This window comes from Musa acuminata, chromosome BXJ1-3 (assembly GCF_036884655.1).
Source record: "Musa acuminata AAA Group cultivar baxijiao chromosome BXJ1-3, Cavendish_Baxijiao_AAA, whole genome shotgun sequence".
NCBI lineage: Eukaryota > Viridiplantae > Streptophyta > Magnoliopsida > Zingiberales > Musaceae > Musa > Musa acuminata.
Window position 1 is genome coordinate 36,478,872 of NC_088329.1, and position 20,504 is coordinate 36,499,375.

Sequence of the window (20,504 nt, forward strand, 5' to 3'; positions counted from 1 at the left end):
AAAGATATTGATTTAATAGTTCACTTATGGTCTAACCAATAATAATAATTACGAATATATGGCGTATAATAAACAAGTATACGTATAAAATGCTTAGTCAACGTGGTCAACGCGTCAGTCATGTCGATGGTTCGTTGAGCTAATTAACGGAGCGCGGGAGAGTGAGAAGCGCGAGAAAACGACGGAAGCTCCCGCCATCAATAGAGGAGACGAAGAAGTGCTTCTTCTTCCTCCCTCTCTCCCTCTCCCTTCCAAGAGAGAGAGAGGGGAAGGGAGGAGGAGCCGAAGGAGTGGAGCGAGGCAGCAGATGGGGAACTGCTGCTCCGCCCAATTATCCAAAGCAGCCTTCCAAAAGTCCGGCGATCTCCGTTGCCTCTCGGCCATCTCCATCTACGAGTATGACAAAAACGGTGTCTACCACACCCGCTCGTCCATCTCCTCCGAGTCCCGCCCTCCGATCTCCGTCCTCGACGAGCCCAAGCCCCGCGGCGACCTCCTCCGGCGGTACCACCTGGGGGAGGAGCTCGGCCGCGGCGAGTTCGGTGTGACGCGGCGCTGCACGGACGCGGCCACGGGGGAGGCGCTCGCCTGCAAGTCTATCGCGAAGCAGAGGCTTCGGAGCAGCGTCGACGTGGAGGACGTCCGGCGCGAGGTGCAGATCATGCGCGGCCTGCCGGAGCACCCCAACGTGGTCCGGCTGCGGGACGTGTTCGAGGACCACGAGGCCGTGCACCTCGTCATGGAGATCTGCGAGGGCGGCGAGCTCTTCGACCAGATCGTGGCCAGAGGGCACTACACCGAGCGCGCCGCGGCCACCGTCATGCGCACCATCATGGAGGTCGTTCAGGTAAATGCGATACCCTTCTGATTCCACATTCGTGTCCGGAACAACAAGAAACAAATTAGGGTTTCCGTAATCCCAATTTGTCTTTTAAGGTCATCTTGTGGATCAAATCCCTTCAGGATTAGATGCTGTTCTCTTCGTTCACGCTCAGCATCTGATGACATGGGTCGAAATTAGGGTTTCCACAATCCCAATTCATCTTTTAAGGTCATCATGTGGATCAAATCGATGATGCCCTATTCGTTCACGCTCAGCATCTGATGACATGGTGATCATGATGCATGATTACCACAGGAAATGTGGTTCTTTTCAGCCGTACTCTCTGTCTAAAAACTCTGAACAGAGTATGCCATCTGCAGTATCGTCAAGCTTCCTACTCTTAAAGGCCATGAAACCATTGAAACCAAGTGAATCTACAAGATGGAGAAGAATGCAGAAGGATAAATAGAGAAAAATTAGAATTATATATGTATATGGAAAATGTAGACAATTACATGTTCACTTTGATTATGTGAAGAGGATCAATTAGAAATGACATGAATAAGGTGCACAACAACCTCAAGGTTTTATGGTGTGGTGTGTTTGGAGAACTTGGCATGTTAACAGAGCTAGAATTTATGTATTATGTCTTCCATTTATCCCCATTTTTCTAATAAATGCATAACAGATATTTTTCTTGCCTGTTTCCTACTTTGTTGTTATGCTTCCACAACAAAATTGCTTATAATCATTGTTTCTGTAGCATTGCCATATGAATGGGGTAATTCATCGTGACTTGAAGCCGGAGAACTTCCTCTTTGCAGATTCTTCAGAAACTTCTCCTCTGAAAGTTATTGACTTTGGCCTCTCTGTAGACTTCAAGCCTGGTAGGTCTATAAAATTTTGACTGCTCTTCCTTTTGGACTTACAAAGATGATAGTAATACTGATTGTTTAGCAGCCAAATGATTACATTTTCATAGGTTCAGGTGAGATCTTCAGTGAAATTGTTGGAAGTCCATACTACATGGCCCCAGAAATCTTGAAGAGATACTATGGACAAGAAGTGGACATATGGAGTGCTGGAGTTATTCTCTACATATTACTTTGTGGAGTCCCTCCCTTTTGGGCAGGTAGCTGTTCTTCTTTTCAAAGGAGGCACGTTTTTCCAACAAAATCTTTATTAGCTTTTGGTTTGCTTTTTGATGAACGAGTTGCTCATGAGGATTTTTTTTTTGTTTTTTTTACCTTTTATGCATTCAGAGACTGATGAAGGAATTGCAAAGGCAATTATTAGATCAGTTATTGATTTTGAAAGGGAGCCATGGCCTAAAATATCGGAGAATGCAAAGGATCTTGTGAGATGCATGCTCGATCCCAATCCCCATACTCGGTTCACGGCTCAGAAAGTTCTTGGTATGCCTCCATCTACTATCCTTTCACTTTTGGAGCACGATATAGACTTGATAAGAGGCCTCATGTCTATGGTTGGAAGATCTTTCCCAAGTACTTGACCTGAGAAGTTCTTTCAATTTTGTTTACCAGAATAACAAGCTAGATATCATTATCCAAATTGTTAGCAATAAGTCACTCACCTCTATATGTTCTATTACTTCTAGCTGAGGATGTTTGATGCTTGTCCTCTTCAGAGCTGGCCTATGCACCTAACTTGCTCAATATGTGTCCTCTTTAACTTCCCGCAAAAAATGCATAATCTCCTTGATGTTTTGTCTATGCTTCTTGTCAAAGTTATTATATGTTCATCATGAATTATTCATCATGAAATCGTAGTGATGTAAATGCTTTATGTGCTCCTGTGTGGATATTCTGCAGTACATATTTTAAGAATGACAATTTGTATGCTTTATTATGTTTTGATCAAGAGAGCCAATATTGCATACAAACACCATGAAGTCGTGTGGACTAAACTTTGTTTAGTATATAAACCATCATTCATTACCTAAATAGCACATCCCGAAGAGATCGTTTAAAAATTAAATGGTCGATGAACTATCAGCAAGTATTTATCATATGTAAGTGGAAAAAGGGTTCAGTTTTATTTTTCTCTTGCTAATCTAGATCATTCTTGTTGGAGATCAGTACAGCCAAATCCAATTAGTCTGTTTAGTTTGCTGAATCTGCTCATTTATCGTCATTTTCTAATCACTGGGGCATCAGCTAATTCCCTTTTTCCATCAACTAATTCCCTTGTTTTTTCTTTTGTACCTTCATGAAGAACACCCTTGGCTGCAGAATACTAGTACAGTTCCCAACATTCCACTTGGTGAAGCTGTCAGATCAAGGCTTAAGCAGTATTCAGTCATGAACAAGTTTAAGAAGAAAGCCATGCTGGTGAGTTCGTGTATACCTTCACTCAGATGGACAACAGGTTGGAAGAATTTTGATTTTTTTTTGTGAAAAGGATTCTATTTATTTATACTTCAATTACACTTTGAAGGTGGTCACTGAACACCTGCCTGTGGAAGAGATAGCTGCCATCAAGCAGATGTTCCACACGATGGATACTGAGCAGAATGGGACCTTGACATTGGAGGCACTCAAGAAGGGCCTCGACTTAATTGGTTACCGAATCCAAGATTTAGATGTCCAGATGTTGATGGAAGCAGTAAGTTCTCTTAAAGGTTTTTGATTCCTTGAGATCTTTGTGTTTGTTTACATGGAACTACCTATACTGCATGCATGTTCGATGAGTAAGCATATTTGGTAGCTTTTCCTGTTTCTATAAGGGGTACCAAATGCCTGAGATAAGGAGATATCACTCACTATCCACCATCATGTAAAGCCATTACCGTTTCTGCCTGTGCTTATGAACTTCAACACTGGTTCTAGGAATCACAGAAGCATCTTTGATGAGGAAATTGCTTTCAAAGGACTGTAAGAAGCACCAAAGAAATGATCAAATACCTTCTACTTAAGAAATATGCAAAAAAGAGTACTCATGAGTAATCATATGCTGATAAACATTAGCTTGTACCCAATGTGGAACTAATTGGATCATGATAATTATGTAGTGCACAAATTGTTGCATGCAAGTCTTTTAGTTGAACTCTTTGCGATCGTCTTCTTCCCACAAAATCATGTTTTTTTTGCCTCTGATCACAGGCAGATATTGATGGAAATGGTACAGTGAATTGCGAGGAGTTCGTTACTGTCACTGTTCACCTGAAAAGGATTGATAGTGAGGAGCACCTTCCGAAAGCCTTCAACTATTTCGACAAGAACCAGAGCGGATACATCGAGATTGATGAGCTGAGAGAAGCCATAGGAGGACTTGAACTGAGTGAGCAAGTGATCTTGGATATCATCTCAGACATCGACAAGGACAAGGTTGTATCAACTTCCTCATCTTGGGATCCTTCTTTTACGCTTCCTATACGCCTTTTGGCATTTAGTTCGAATTAAAGATATATAATTTGTTTTGGAAAAGCTTGCCATAAGAAAAAGACTTTGGATCTTACTGGACTCTGTGCATGGGTTGTTCCACAGGATGGCCGTATAAGCTATGAAGAATTTGAGATGATGATGAAGGCTGGAACAGATTGGAGGAATGGCTCACGACAGTACTCGCGAGCAATGTTCAACAGCCTCAGTCACAAGATGTTCAAAGATGGATCTTTGAAGGAACACACATGAGGTCACCTGCATGGATCATGATAAGTAGAACTTGCCAAGTCTCTGACCAATCTTTTGTCTTCTTCTTCTTCTTCTTCCCATTTTGTCCATTACCACACTTCGGATGCTTACAGTATCCTCATAGATTGAGCCTAGTGAATTAACTCATTTCTAATGGAGATGGCTTATCGGAAACTGTACGACCGTGAGACCACAAGAATCTTCTTTCTCACATTCATCTGTAATTGAAAACAAAATCAAATAAAATTCTGCTGCAATGAGTGTCAGAAATCTCTGTAATTATAGATCTGTTCGACATGTATGTGTAAATGAGGAGATCAACACCAACTTTGGATGATATTGATAGAAGATAAGATTTTCCTAACTATATGAGGAAATTTCTCTATTCTGTTGAGGAAAATCCTCTATTCTGTTAGGGAAATCCTCCCTCCTAATTTGTATAAATAGGAGAGGGAACATGTTAATATATTCAAGCTAAAGCTAAAGTTTCTCTACTTCAATAAAGCTTCATTCAATATTTGTTCTTATCTTCTATTATTTCTATCATGGTATCAGAGCCGCTTGCCTAGAGCAAGCTCTTATCTCGCTGTCAATTCATCATTGGTGTTGCCACTCTACGCCAACGTCCGTTCCCTTCCGCTACGGCATCTCTAGTGCTGCTCATTAGCACTGCCCCACCTTTCTTCCTCGTTGTAGCTATTTTCCTTCCTCTTCTGCTACAGCTTCCTCTTTTGCTACAGCTTTCTCCTCTGTTGCAGTTTCCTCCTTTGCTGTAGTAGCATCACTGCAACATTGCTGTAGATTTCTTCTCTAACGTCGCAGCCGTCGTAATCGCAACCACGACCAACGTCGTTGAGAAAAGCGAAGCTTCGCTCTTGCCTTCGGCCAGCGACCAACGTCGCTGAGAAAAGTGAAGCTTCATCCTTCGGCCAGCGACCAACGTCGTTGCATTCCTAAGAGGCTCCGTGGTCAATCCTCATCTTCCTCACCGCGGTAGTCTTCGCTGATCTGTCAACATTCGACAGACTTAAGGAGAATGAAAGGAACGCCTGTGCCATCACAGCAACAGCAATCGTAACAACAGCAGCAGCGATCTACACTTATCTTACTCATGAAGCCTCTCGCTTGTAAACAATTCTTTGCATCGATCCAAGATTGGTATCCTTGTCAGGAGCACCATCTTGCGGGGGCATGATAGAAGATAAGATTTTCCTAATTATATGAGGAAATTTCTCTATTCTGTTGAGGAAAATCCTCTATTCTGTTAGGGAAATCCTCATACAAATTAGGAGAGGGAACATGTTAATAGATTCAATCTAAAGCTAAAGTTTCTCTACTTCAATAAAGCTTCATTCAATATTTGTTCTTATCTTCTATTATTTCTATCAGATATCATACGTCTGGATTATGTCCTCTAACTCCGTACGACTACTTCATCCCACTCCATTCAATTACTACAGACCTATCATTTGGTGTAATATTTATTACAAAGACCGAATTTATCTCCGAGCTATGTACCAATGTAACAGCACTAATTGTTGGGGATGCCACTGGTAAAGACTTTTTAACTGTTGATAGCACGATCCATGATAAATAAGAACAAAATTAAGCTAAATGCTTCGTTTAAGTATAGTGTATACGTTATTGCTAATTGTAATGCATATAATTGCTAATTATAACGTATATAATTGCTAAATCTACAAAGAATAATTGAAATTTGTTATTGCTAATTAAAATCTTGCTAACTACCCACGTGTGCTTATATCAGTAGAATGTCTCCGACAACATACTTTTGCGATACGCCAAATCATGTCTTCCACCCGCATTTCATCATACCTCATATTTATTCATGAGGATGCGATGATCAGGTTGACTTGTCTGCCAAGTCAACCATGCCAATCTTGCATGGCTCGGCCAGCCTGCGAAACGCGTCTCTCCGTCGTAACGATCTCAATTTTGGAGAGCACGTAAACAGGATCTGTTCCCAACAGTCAACGGCCTCATCTCCCTCCCCTTCCCTCCCTCCCTTCGCGGACTGCCAACCATCCCCCGCCTCCTCCCTTCTTAAGCTTCCCTTGATCTCTTCCCACATCCAAAACCTTTAACCCCGCCCCGATCTGTTGCTAACGACTGCTAAAGACGATGATGGAGAAGGAAGGTAATGAATGCTGCTGTATTAGAAATTGGCTTCGGTTCACGATTACTTACTTGTTATTGAAATGCTGAGATTTGTGTTGCGTCTCAGAAGAAGTGGATGGCAATCAGAGAGCCGGACAAGAAGGCACGATGGATCTGCCATTGCCGGATCCGGGGCCGGTGAAGGAGGACGTGCTGTCGTTTAGCTGCGACCAGTGCGACAAGGAGACGGTGCACAAGATCGCGCAGCTCTTGAACCCGGGGCTGGCCGGGGCCTGCGTCGACAACACCACCGGCCTCTTCCGGGGGCCGGCCACGGTGGCGGTCCTCATCAGGAAGGAGATGGTGGACTACATCACGCCGAGGAGCGAGACGTTCGTGGCGGAGACCATGGCGCAGGGCGACGGCAACGCAGACCCGGCGGAGGAGGCCTCCGACGACCCTGCCGACATCGTGTCCGACATCGTCGACGAGTTCGCCCGCTCGAAGCGGAACTTCTTCAGCCGGGTGTCGGCGTGGATCCTGAGCGACAGCCGGGAGGACAAGATCGACGACTTCGTGCAGGAGATGGAGACGAACGCGTTCTGGCCGATGGACCGACGGGAGGTCATCGCCGAGACGCTGCTCAGGAACGTCGACTTCAAGAACGCCTACCACTGCTCCATGAAGTTCGAGTCGGAGCAGCAGTTGGCGGAGCACAGAGACAGCTGCGGCTTCCGGATCGCGGAGTGCACCAACGATGGGTGCCGCGTCAAGTTCTCCGCCGCCCACCGGGAGAAGCACGACGCGGAGTGCCCCTTCAAGATCCTCCCCTGCGAGCAGAAGTGCCCGGAGAGCATCATGCGGCGGGAGATGGACCGGCACTGCATCACCGTCTGCCCCATGAAGCTGATGAACTGCCCCTTCTACCAGATCGGATGCCAGTCCGCGTTCCCGCAGTGCACGCTGGAGAAGCACTGCGAGGAGTTCCTCCACTCCCACCTGCTCTACGTTCTGCAGGTGATCCACAAGCAGGAGGCGTCGGAGGAGGAGATGGAGCAGCGAGCGCAGCTCCTGGAAAAGGTAGGTTGGTCTCCTGTTCTTGTTCGCCTTCTTCCACCTCATACATCCATGCATCCCTGCACTACAGAAATGACTACCGTCTGTTTTGGTCCTTCAATCTCACATGCAGAACATTTAACTATAACATCTATACTTCATTTTAGTTTGGAAAGTTCTACGAAGTATAAATTGGCCAATCATTCGATCTGTTCTTTGCTGATACGAACCAATTTAATCATCAAAAATAAATTTTAACAGATTAACTGAGGCAGGTCTAATGTCCGTATCTTTGCAGTCAGAGTGTCAAAAAGAACTATCTGAAGCATTGGATGTGAGATCTCTTACCATGGCAGTCAAGGAGCAGGAAGCAAAGATGAAGAAACTTGAACGTGATCTCAGCATTGCTAGCTAGAATCTGGGATGTCTACACCTGTGAACAACAAAAGGATTCGGTTTCTTTTGTCTTTGGGAATAATCCAATTTCCAATCTTTATTCTTTTGTAGATTTGATGATGCTCGGAAGGCAATCCACAAGAGTTTTCTTTCTTTCTTCTTTCTTTTTCTCTTCTTATGAATAAATCACTTCTTGATCTTCTACCGACATTGAGACATTGTTGAGCATCCTTGAACACCGAGATTGTTCATTTATATTTTCTGAGGGAAACATGAGCAACAGCTACATCAGTGAATCTTAAAGGCAATTGCTGTAATCCACTAAATGTTCTTTATTTAGAATAGGATAAAATGTCTTCTTGATTTGATTTCATGAGCACTGAAATGAAAAATACACATCACAGAAAAAGTTAAAGAATAAGAGATTTGACTACAGGTGAGGCCTAAATATTTATGAAGCTACGGTGGGTGCTTCTATATCTGAGCCCACAAAGAGTATCACCACAGACCAACTCAAAGACTACTAGAATTCTTTCACTATTTTTTCAACAAAAACTTTTTTATCTTCTTCAATGATATTTATGAAGATTTAGATCAATCCTATAATCAAAGTAACTGTGCATTACACAACATGTTTTATGCATTATTAAAAACTGAATCTGTTTATGACCTTGAAATCTCATAAATTCAACTTTCATCATAAAGAGAACAGATTTGATGCCAGATTTTGGTCTAGAATTTAATTGAAAGAAAAATAAGTGCAAGTTTGAGTAGATTTAGTCTCAATGTCAATTTCAACTTGAGATAAGATCGACTCAAATGCAAAACAGCAAGTTTGATTTTAAAATCTTCGGCCCAAAGTTTGTCACAACTGTACAATAAATGATCAAAGATTTAACAAGCTAATTCAAATCTAATTCAATTACATCCTTAGTATCTCCCACCAATTAGCATGAATTTAACAATCCATCCTTATGCATCATGCCCCAGACTACGATGGATCCTACTATTGAAGAAACATTGTGAAATTACTCTACTAAACATCATGTAATTAGTCCTTGTGAAATCACTACTAAATGTCAACTCTATTATATGAGGATCATGTCCCTCACTACTGTAAGCTCTACCCAATCATAATAAGGAAATATTCATTGCTAAAACATATATATACATATATATATATATATATATATATATATATATATATATATAACAATTACCACAATTTTAAAGCACATAGTGAAGTAATATAGGCAAACAAATTGAATTCCAGAAAATGGTTCACTATAATTCATCTGTTCTGGGCATTTGTGTGATAAGGTAAAATCAAATCAGGTAGGACGATTCAAAATGACAAGCAAATTACCAGTCTTATGTGAGTTCACTACAATGTAACATCAGATGACACTGTTATCTCCGCAGAGGAAACGTGTCATACCCTGAAACCATTGTTGATTAATAAGAATTAACAAAAGCAAGCAAAATATCAACATATATCAGCAGCAACAATAACAACTCATAAACCGTAAGAAGGAAGCAAGGATCGCAGCAACACGAGGTAGTAAAGGGCACAATACCTGAACACAATTTGCAACAGAGACGACAATGGTTCCGTTCGACTGGTTTTGACTCCAAATTCGCGAGTGGAAGGAGAGCAGAGAGCTGCATCAGGCGAGAGAGAGAGAGAGAGAGGGAGACTCGATTTGGGGATGAACTCGACGAACCCCAAGACGGAGGTTTCAGACAGGAATCAACAAACGCGGGCGCTCACAGGGTTTTTATAGACCCATCACAATGCTATATCCGAAAGCAGAAACCGTTACGACGCGATGCGACGGTTGTTGAGGCCAGCTATAAACTCGTCGAGTTCTCCACAACGTGGCCAATGAAATTATAATTACATTGCTAATTATCGTGTTTTTATTTCCAATTAGACTCGTCTCTTAAGTTGTAACGTAGAGTGTATGCCGGCACGCTATTAAGATGAAAAGGATGCCGGCGGTGGAGGAAGAGGCGCTTTCATATGCCCTTCGATCATCATGATCACGTTCTTCATCGAAGGCCGGAAGACGGGCTGTTCCTGAACGCACCAAAGCCCAGCTCTGACCATCCTCTCCAGCTCCGCCTCATCCATGGCTTCGTCCTTCTTCAACCTTCCGAACTCATCATCCACCAAGCATTCATACGCAAGTTCAAGAAGGGTTTCGCCATGGCCGTCCTCCTCCAGTTCCATGTTCCTCCTGCAGCATATGATCTCCAAGAGCACAACTCCGTAGCTGTACACGTCGGCCTTCACTGTTATCGGCGCGTTCTTGTGCCATTCCGGCGCGAGGTACCCCCTGGTTCCTCTGATGCCCGTGTAGGTTCTTGTTTGGTCGGGCATCAGCAGCTTGGCCAGCCCGAAGTCGGCGATCTTTGCGGTCCCGGTGGCGTCCATGAGGATGTTCTGAGGCTTGATGTCGCAGTGGATGATGTGGTTCTCCAGCTCCTCGTGCAGATAGTGCAGTCCCCTGGCCACGTCCAACGCGATCCTGCATCTTTCTCGCCATGTCGGCCAGGTTTCAGCCTTGAAGAGGAGATCCGCAAGCGAGCCGTTGCTCATGTACTCGTACACCAGCAGTCGACTCGAGCCTTGGTTGCAGAAGCCGAGCAATCGCACCAGGTTCTTGTGATATGTTCTGCCAATGGCTCTGACCTCTCTCTGGAACTCCCTCTCTCCTTCCTCGACCATCTTCTCCAATCTTTTCACAGCAATCACCCTTGTTCCATCGGAAACCGTTCCCTTGAACACCGTTCCAAAGGCTCCCCTGCCCAGCTCTTCCCTGAAGTTGTCTGTGGCTCTCTCCAGCTCTCCGTAAGAATACGATTTCAGCGTGCAGTAATCATCAGAACCAGAGTTATCAGACTCTGGAGTTCTCAAGTATCTTGCAACCCTTTTACGTTCAAGGAAGCAATATCCAGATATGGCGAAGACGATGACTGAGAGGCCAGCAATGTTGGGCTGATGGCCCATATTCAGCCCATGTGGGCTTTATCAGCCCACAGCTCACACCCCCTCTTAACCTAACCCTAATTAAGATTAGGGGGTGTGGTGGCTGCGTTTTAGAGGCAGATTAAAGCTATAAAAAAGCAGCAACGAGGCAGATCTTTGTAGCGACGAGATTCCAAAGAGAAGAAGGAGAACAAGGCAGAAGAGGAAGAGAAAGAAAGGGAAGAAGACAAGGACAACGCAGAGAGACTGTTCACAATCATCTAGCAGTGTTCTCATCTCAGGTTAGATCAAATCTACAGTAGGCTCTTGCTGTGATTACTTGGGAGGTTTTAGATATTGTGGGCAGTAACGTGATCCTTGTATCCCAGTTATTCTCTTGTGGTTGTTGCTTGGGTTTTGGGCAAGAGATTGAGATTTGTATATTCATTATTCTCATAGTGGATTATCTCTAGTTTGCCCCGTGGTTTTTACCCTTCACATTGAAGGGGTTTTCCACGTATATCTTGGTGTTCTGTTTGATTGTGTTTCCATTTTATTCCGCTGCGCATTTTGGTCTTCTAGTATTTGTTCCTATACAAAGGTTATTCCTGTTTATATCCCCATCAACTGGTATCAGAGCGGGGTTTTGGTGATTTAATTTTTGTATTTGAACATGGAGGCCAGTAATATTTCTCGCATGATTAGTTTGAATGGAAATAATTGGATGATATGGAAACCAAGAATGGAAGATCTCTTGTATTGCAAAGATTTGTATGGACCTTTGCAAGGGGATAGTGCAAAACCTACAACTATGATAGATGATGAGTGGAAGAGGTTAGATCGAAAAACAATTGGATTTATTAGACAGTGGCTTGATGATAGTGTATTTCACCATGTTTCTACTGAAATTTCTGCATATTCTCTTTGGAAAAAATTGGAAAGTCTCTATGAAAGAAAAACAGCGGGCAACAAAGCTTTTTTGATCAGAAAACTTGTGAACCTAAAATATAGAGAGGGTGCTTCTATTGCTGAGCATTTGAATGAAATGCAGAGTATTACTAACCAGTTATCCTCTATGAGAATGTCTCTTGATGATGAGTTGCAGGCATTGTTACTTCTCAGTTCATTACCAGAAAGTTGGGAGACACTGGTGGTTTCCCTTAGTAATTTTGCGCCAGATGATATTGTCACTATGAGTCAAGTAACAAGCAGTTTGTTGAATGAGGAGTTGAGAAGAAAGAGTTCGGCAACATCTCAGAATGATTCATAGGCACTTATCTCAGAGAACAGAGGAAGGTCAAAGTCTAGAAGCAGTTCACGTATGGGTAGGAGCAAGTCAAGATCAAGAAAAGATATTGTTTGCTATAACTGTGGTGAGAAAGGACATTACAAGAACCAATGTAAGCAACCTAAGAAGAACAAGAAAAAGGGAAAAGAAGTAGAGTCTACAGAGTCAAAGGATAATACTACAGCTACAGTGCAAGGTGGTGATTATTTGATTTTGTCTCCTTCTGATGATATTTTTTCTTGTGTGTGTCAGGATCTTGAGTGGGTGATTGACACAGGTGCTTCTTATCATGCTACACTACGGAGGGAGTTTTTTGCTACATACAGGTCTGGAAACTTTGGTGTTGTCAAGATGGGCAACTATGGCACAGCAGACATCATTGGCATGGGTGATATCCATTTAAAGACCAACCTTGGCTGTAAGTTGGTACTTAAGGATGTGAGGCATGTGGTTGACTTGAGGCTAAATTTAATTTCAGTTGGAAGACTAGATGATGAAGAGTATGAAAGCAGATTTCACAAAAGGCAATGGAAGCTCAGTAAGGGTTCTCTTGTTATAGCTAATGGAAAGAAATGTCATACTTTGTACAGGTTGCAGGCTAAAGCTTATGGTGAGCAGTTAAATGCTACAGAGAAAGACTTCAGTATGGAGTTGTGGCATAGGCAATTGGGACACATGAGCGAGAAGGGGCTGCAAGCTCTTTCCAAGAGAGAGGTATTACCAGATCTCAGAGGTATACATCTGAACCCTTGTATTGATTGTTTGGCTGGTAAACAACATAGAGTTTCATTTGCTAGTGCTGCTTTGTCTAGAAAAATGCATGCCTTAGACCGTGTTTATACAGATGTATGTGGTCCTTTGAGGACAAAAACTCCTGGTGGATCTGTTGATGTTCTTGGTATAAGTGGTGCACTTTATTTTGTCACTTTTATAGATGATTTTTCCAGGAAAGTTTGGGCTTATGCTTTGAAGACCAAAGATCAGGTTATTAATGTCTTCAAAGAGTTTCATGCCAGGGTTGAAAGGGAGACAGAAAGGAAATTGAAATGCATAAGATCAGATAATAGTGGTGAGTATATGGGATTGTTTAATGACTATTGCAGGTCGCATGAGATCCAACATGAGATGACAGTTCCTGGTACACCTCAGCATAATGCAATTGCAGAGAGGATGAACCGCACCATCATGGAAAAGATCAGATGTATGCTTTCACAGGCCAAGCTACCCAAAAGGTTTTGGGATGAGGCTTTGAGGACTGCAGTTGATGTGATCAACTTATCACCATGTACAGCCCTAGATGGTGATGTTGCAGAGCATGTATGGTCAGGGAAAAATGTTTCCTACAGGCATTTGAGAGTGTTTGGTTGTCGTGCATTTGCACATGTTCCAGATAATTAGAGGTCCAAGCTAGATGGTAAGTCTAAAGAACGTATTTTTCTTGGTTACTCACATGATCAGTTTGGTTACAGGCTTTTGGATCCAGAAAAGCAGAAGGTGTTCAGGAGTAGAGATGTGGTCTTCTTTGAGGATCAAACCTTTGAGGATTTGAAGAAGAAGGCACCAGCCAAGACTTCTGTAGAAGGATTAGCAGATTGTGACCCAGTTATTCCTCCAGTATATCAGGGTGATGGGGGAGATGTGCGGGAAAATAGTGTAGAGCCTGATATTGATTTACCTGCAGGACATGTTGAGCAAGAAGAAGTAGGAGAGCAAGTTCCCGCAGAACCTCAATTGAGAAGATCTTCTAGACAACGTCAACCTTCCAGAAGATACTCTACAGATGAGTATGTGATGCTTACTGATGCAGGTGAACCAGAGAGTTACCAGGAAGCAGTTGAGAGTGAGCAGAAAGAGAAGTGGTTAGTTGCTATGCAGGAAGAGATGGATGCTCTTCAGAAGAACCACACTTATGATTTGGTGCTGCTACCAAATGGAATGAAGGCCTTGAAGAACAAGTGGGTTTTTAGGTTGAAGACTCAAGAATATTGTTCTCAACCAAAGTACAAAGCTAGATTGGTTGTGAAAGGCTTTGGTCAAAAGAAAGGTATTGACTTTGAAGAGATATTTTCTCCTGTTGTTAAAATGTCTTCTATTCGTGTTGCTCTTGGTATTGCTGCTAGCCAGGACTTGGAGGTTGAGCAGTTAGATGTGAAGACAGCTTTCCTTCATTGTGATTTGGAGGAGGAAATTTATATGGAGCAACCAGAAGGCTTCAAAGTCAAAGGTAAAGATAATTTTGTCTGCAAGTTGAAGAAGAGCTTGTATGGGCTAAAGCAAGCTCCAAGACAGTGGTACAGAAAGTTTGATTCATTTATGACAGAAAATGGATACAAAAGAACGGCTTCAGATCATTGTGTGTACATCAAATGGTTTGGTGAGAATTTTATTATTCTCTTACTTTATGTTGATGACATACTTATTCTTGGAAAAGATATGTCTAAAATTGACAGGTTGAAGAAGGAACTGAGTGAGTCTTTTGCAATGAAGGACATGGGGCCAGCAAAGCAAATACTAGGCATGCAGATTTCTCGTGACAGGAAAAACAAGAAGATTTGGTTGTCACAGGAGAAATACATCGAGAAGGTATTGGAAAGATTTAGTATGAGCAATGCTAAGCCAGTTGGTTCTCCTCTTGCAGGTCACTTCAAGTTGTGCTCAGAACAGAGTCCGTCAAGTGATGAGGAGAAGGAGAAAATGCAAAAGGTTCCTTATGCTTCAGCAGTTGGAAGTTTAATGTATGCAATGGTATGTACGAGGCCGGACATCGCATATGCAGTGGGTGTTACTAGCAGATTTCTTGCAAATCCAGGCAAAGAGCACTGGGCAGCAGTGAAGTGGATTTTTAGATATCTCAGAGGGAGCTCTAAGGTTTGTTTAAGCTTTGGAGGTGGACCACCTGCGTTAACAGGTTACACAGATGCAGATATGGCAAGAGATATAGATACGAGGAAGTCTACTTCAGGTTATGTACTTACTTTTGCAGGGGGAGCTGTGTCATGGCAATCCAGGTTACAAAGGTGTATTGCTCTCTCCACCACAGAAGCAGAATATATTGCTGCTACAGAGGTATGCAAAGAAATGTTATGGATGAAAGAATTCTTACAAGAATTGGGGCTGAAACAGGAAAATTATGTGATGCATTGTGACAGCCAGAGTGCCATCCATTTGTGTAAGAACCCAATGTTTCATTCCAAGTCAAAGCATATAGATGTCAGATACCACTGGATTCGAAATGTATTTGAAGAGAAGCAGTTGCAGCTTCAGAAAATTCATACAGATGACAACGGAGCAGACATGTTGACGAAGACCTTAACAAAAGAAAGACAGGAGATATGCCGACAGTTGGTCGGTATGGCTTCACATTGAGGAGTCATGGGACAGCCTCCCTTATGGGCTGAAGGGGGAGGTTGTTGGGCTGATGGCCCATATTCAGCCCATGTGGGCTTTATCAGCCCACAGCTCACACCCCCTCTTAACCTAACCCTAATTAAGATTAGGGGGGTGTGGTGGCTGCGTTTTAGAGGCAGATTAAAGCTATAAAAAGGCAGCAACGAGGCAGATCTTTGTAGCGACGAGATTCCAAAGAGAAGAATGAGAACAAGGCAGAAGAGGAAGAGAAAGAAAGGGAAGAAGACAAGGACAACGCAGAGAGACTGTTCACAATCATCTAGCAGTGTTCTCATCTCAGGTTAGATCAAATCTACAGTAGGCTCTTACTGTGATTACTTGGGAGGTTTTAGATATTGTGGGCAGTAACGTGATCATTGTATCCCAGTTATTCTCTTGTGGTTGTTGCTTGGGTTTTGGGCAAGAGATTGAGATTTGTATATTCATTATTCTCATAGTGGATTATCTCTAGTTTGCCCCGTGGTTTTTACCCTTCACATTGAAGGGGTTTTCCACGTATATCTTGGTGTTCTGTTTGATTGTGTTTCCATTTTATTCCGCTGCGTATTTTGGTCTTCTAGTATTTGTTCCTATACAAAGGTTATTCCTGTTTATATCCCCATCAAGCAAGAACTACACCCACGACTAAGACGTCAACACGCAGTTTACTCTCCCTTTCGTGAACCACGCAGTTTACTCTCCCTTTCGTGAACCACTGCTTGCTTCCTTGCAGCTGCGACCTTGAGGAGCAGCGTGTCATTGCTGCCGGTCCTCCCATATCTCAAAGGAAGCGTCTGTTTACAGCATTTATCACCCGTGAACAACGCCGCCTCGCAGAAGCAGTCGTTCAAGCATGCGGCCCTGCACGCATTCAAGCTCGTCATGGGCGACAGAATGGAGTAAGCCTTGTTGGACCACGCCGTGTTCTTCACTGTTACCACGGTCAAGCCTTCGTCCCCAACATCGGAGCTCCTCGTGCTGCAATCTCCTGATGAATTCCGTGCGCAACCGAGTGCGATTTGGGTTGGATCGACGAAGTCGAAACCAGGGGGACAGACGCAAACAGGCTCTTCATCGGCGTTCGGGCTGCAGAAGCTGTTGAGTGGGCACACACCTCTCACCAAACACCGATCCTGCAGTGCTGCCCATTCGACTCTTGTCGTCGAGCTGCCATTGTTGGAGAAGCTGTGAGAGTAAAGCCGGAGAATTCCATCTACATCGACGATCGCCCGGTAGTAGACCTGAGTTCCACTCGGCGAACCAGAAGATGCCTTGGGCAGGCTAATGTTTTTGGAATAGCTACCGTTGTCGCCGGACAAGTACAGTAAACCAGTGCTGTCAAGATTGAGCGTGAGCAGGAAGCCAATCTGGAAGGTGCCTGTGTCCCAGTAGGCATCGTCGGCGGTGTCGGATGTGTCGACAGGGTACAACACGAGATTGGCATCGTTTTGGTTGTGCAGCCGGTACTTCCCGGTGGACCTGTCAGCTTCAGATAAGCTGGAGAAGAGCTGACCATCCGGGAACAGGCTCTGCCCTGGTAGAAGCGTGTCTGTGGGAGAACCAAAAGTAGACCAAATGATCGCTCCATTGGAATTGTACAGGACGAAGTTCCCAGTGTCGATCATGGCCGCCAGGGCGGCCGGCTCGGAACCTTGTAACACGGCCTTCTCCACCCCACCGGGAGCACTCCAGAGAAGCCGACCATCGAAGGTCAATCTGAGGTAGCCGTCCGTGATGGGGGGATCGTCCCGGTTAGCTGTCCACACCACGGTCCTGTTAGGTGTGGTGGTGAGCCAGACTCCGACGGCCAACCCTTGTGCTTTGGGGTAAAACCCGAAAGCAAAGCGGCCGGAGGGGGAGGGCCAGGAAGCACCATCGGAGGCGGCGAGGGAGGAGCCCAAACTGACGTTGGTCTGTTTTGGCTGAGCACTCACAGTAGGAGGAGGAGAGACCAAGATCATAAATGGTAGCACTGGGAGGAAGAAGGGAACCATGGATGGAAGCAGCCGCCACCAACTGTGGAACATGACGAACAAGGCGCATTACAGGCAATGCTAATGGATTGGATATATGAAGGACATTAAAATGTTGCTTCCTGGAATAATCTTTGACCATGTTGTTTAGTGTCTCAGCTCTGTGCAGGTTCGATGTATGTCGGATGTGGAGCAACAATCGACACGTCACTACACAAATCAATAAGATATTAAAATAATTCAAGTTCACTTCAATGCATGACTTGGTGAAACTGAAGGAATAGTATACACATAAATACAAAGTCTATAACATACTCTTTGGGAATTGTTGATACTGATGTGTCAACCACATTAGAGGGGCAACGAAGATGTATTCAAGGGAGAAATTCGACACTAAAAGTCAGAACATATGTAAGGTGAAAACAGGATGAGATAGGCAAACTAATCCTAAAATTGAAGATAAATAAGTTTAACTTATGGTACTTTTATAGTTTCTAGGCCTTATGGTACTTTTTTCTTTTTGTTTTCTTTTTTTAACATAAATGACATGATAGCACAACACACCATTGTTGTGTGGCTCTCAATTCTGTAAATATACTTAAGATTACTTAAATATTCATAAACTTGAACTTTATTATTATTATTTATTTTAAAAGAATGGTCACCCCCATTCTGAACCAAAATCTAACCTGAAGTCTTCTTCTTTGAAGTTCTCGAATCATTGATCTGCCAGAGAGAAGTAAAACTGGTGTTGCATCATGAAAACCATCAAACGCCGTATCAACCACGGCAATGACATGGAAGAGTCGCTTGTTACCCACTGCCATCATTGCTGTTAAACAAAAATTGATTGCTGAAAATGAACTGCTACCAGTTAGATAACTCGCTTGAGAGACAAGAAATTTTGAACACCTCAAACTTGACACTCACGGAATTGCATGTCTTCTTCCACCAAGAAATATCTGCAGTCACTAGCAATGGAGAATGCAATCGTCAGCAAGTTTTAAGATCTATGACATCATTACTAGCTTTGCTCCTTTTTTTCCTAGGTCTTGCTAGTGACCTTCTTGACTTCCATGAGGTGCAACTGAGAGATGCAAGACTGGTTCCACAGGACCTGGTTGACATCTTTCATCTGCCGATGATGCCGTGAACCTCACTAATTTTTATGTTGTCAACTTGAGAATGACACAATCCGGGCGATGTCCTAGAGAACGAAGAAGAAAATTTCAAACATAAGAGAGAACATTAGTAGGCAAGTTGAGAACCTCACAGAACTTCTCAAGCTTCTTTACATCTGCTGTTAATAGAAGTATCATTTGATAAATCTTGATCTGGCCTCATTATTGTGACATACTCAGAATACATTATGCATGTAGTTTTAAGCTTTAGATATTAAAAAAAAATGTAACATATTTTATTCAAAAACAAAAAAGAAAACAAAGTAGTTTTTCTGCCGTGATATGTCAAAATAGTTAATCATATAACACAATAAATCCTACACATAAATCATAATGACATAGGGTCGCTTCCTGGAATGTTAAAACCTACACTAATGATTGATAAAAGCAGTTACAAATAGAACAGGTCATAAATTCAACTTTCATCATAAAGAGAACAGATTTGATGCCAGCTTGTGGTCTAGAATTTAATTGAAAAAAAAGTTAAGTGCAAGTTTGAGTAGATTTAGTCCCAATGTCAATTTCAACTTGAGATAAGATGATCAAGCTGCATAAGAACGAACCTGCTTGTCTTCTACAAGTCCACAAAAGCTTGACTCGAATGCAAAACAGCAAGTTTGATTTTAAAATCTTCGGCCCAAAGTTTGTCACAACTGTACAATAAATGATCAAAGATTTAACAAGCTAATTCAAATCTAATTCAATTACATCCTTAGTATCTCCCACCAATTAGCATGAATTTAACAATCCATCCTTATGCATCCTACTATTGAAGAAAAATTGTGAAATTACTCTACTAAACATCATGTAATTAGTCCTTGTGAAATCACTACTAAATGTCAACTCTATTATATGAGGATCATGTCCCTCACTACTGTAAGCTCTACCCAATCATAATAAGAAAATATTCATCGCTAAACCATATATATATATATATATATATATATATATATATATATATATATATATATATATATATATATATATATATATATATATATATATATATATATATATATAACAATTACCACAATTTTAAAGCACATAGTGAAGTAATATAGGCAAACAAATTGAATTCCAGAAAATGGTTCACTATAATTCATGTGTTCTGGGCATTTTTGTGATAAGGTAAAATCAAATCAGGTAGGATGATTCAAAATGACTAGCAAATTACCAGTCTTATGTGAGTTCACTACAATGTAACATCAGATGACACTGTTATCTCCGCAGAGGAAACGTGTCATACCCTGAAACCATTGTTGGTCAATAAGTATTAGCAAAAGCAAGCAAAATATCAACATAAATCAGCAGCAACAATAACAACTCACAAACCATAAGAAGGAAGCACGGATCGCAGCAACACGAGGCAGTAAAGGGCACAATACCTGAACACAATTTGCAACGGAGACGACAATGGTTCAGTTCGACTGGTTTTGACTCCAAATTCGCGGGTGAAAGGAGAGCAGAAAGATGCATCAGACAACAGAGAGAGAGAGAGAGAGAGAGAGAGAGAGAGAGAGAGAGAGAGACTCGATTTGGGGATGAACTCGACGAACCCTACGACGGAGGTTTCCGACGGGAATCAATAAACGTGGGCGCTCACAGGGGTTTTATAGACCCATCATAACGCTATATCGGAAACAAGAAACCGTTACGAC

At 42.6% G+C, this 20,504-nt stretch overlaps 2 protein-coding genes and 1 pseudogene across 2 annotated transcripts; 2 read left to right on the forward strand and 1 right to left on the reverse strand.

Annotated features, from left to right (window-relative positions):
* LOC135626874 (calcium-dependent protein kinase 29-like) lies at window positions 1-5,886 on the forward strand. Its single transcript, XM_065132660.1, has 8 exons — window positions 1-847; window positions 1,587-1,710; window positions 1,806-1,955; window positions 2,086-2,238; window positions 3,059-3,174; window positions 3,281-3,448; window positions 3,946-4,170; window positions 4,330-5,886. The coding sequence occupies exons 1-8, from the start codon at window positions 308-310 to the stop codon at window positions 4,474-4,476; spliced, it is 1,623 nt and encodes a 540-aa protein (XP_064988732.1). The 5' UTR covers window positions 1-307; the 3' UTR covers window positions 4,477-5,886.
* A 232-nt stretch (window positions 5,887-6,118) lies between these two features.
* On the forward strand, window positions 6,119-8,256 carry LOC103979629 (uncharacterized). Its single transcript, XM_009395798.3, has 3 exons — window positions 6,119-6,634; window positions 6,722-7,674; window positions 7,949-8,256. Exons 1-3 carry the CDS (start codon window positions 6,619-6,621, stop codon window positions 8,063-8,065), a joined length of 1,086 nt encoding a protein of 361 aa, XP_009394073.2. The 5' UTR covers window positions 6,119-6,618; the 3' UTR covers window positions 8,066-8,256.
* A 1,738-nt stretch (window positions 8,257-9,994) lies between these two features.
* LOC135626922 (G-type lectin S-receptor-like serine/threonine-protein kinase LECRK2) lies at window positions 9,995-20,404 on the reverse strand (annotated as a pseudogene).
* Window positions 20,405-20,504: the final 100 nt, after the last annotated feature.

What these genes read in the sequence shown, in the direction of transcription:
- LOC103979629 (XM_009395798.3), top strand. An exon ending in GAGCGCAGCTCCTGGAAAAG is followed by an intron (nt 7,675 to 7,948) that starts GTAGGTTGGTCT and finishes GTATCTTTGCAG; the next exon opens with TCAGAGTGTCAAAAAGAACT.
- LOC135626874 (XM_065132660.1), top strand. Translation starts at nt 308, where the DNA reads ATGGGGAACTGCTGCTCCGCCCAATTATCCAAAGCAGCCTTCCAAAAG. An exon ending in CACGGCTCAGAAAGTTCTTG is followed by an intron (nt 2,239 to 3,058) that starts GTATGCCTCCAT and finishes ACCTTCATGAAG; the next exon opens with AACACCCTTGGCTGCAGAAT. An exon ending in TTAAGAAGAAAGCCATGCTG is followed by an intron (nt 3,175 to 3,280) that starts GTGAGTTCGTGT and finishes TACACTTTGAAG; the next exon opens with GTGGTCACTGAACACCTGCC.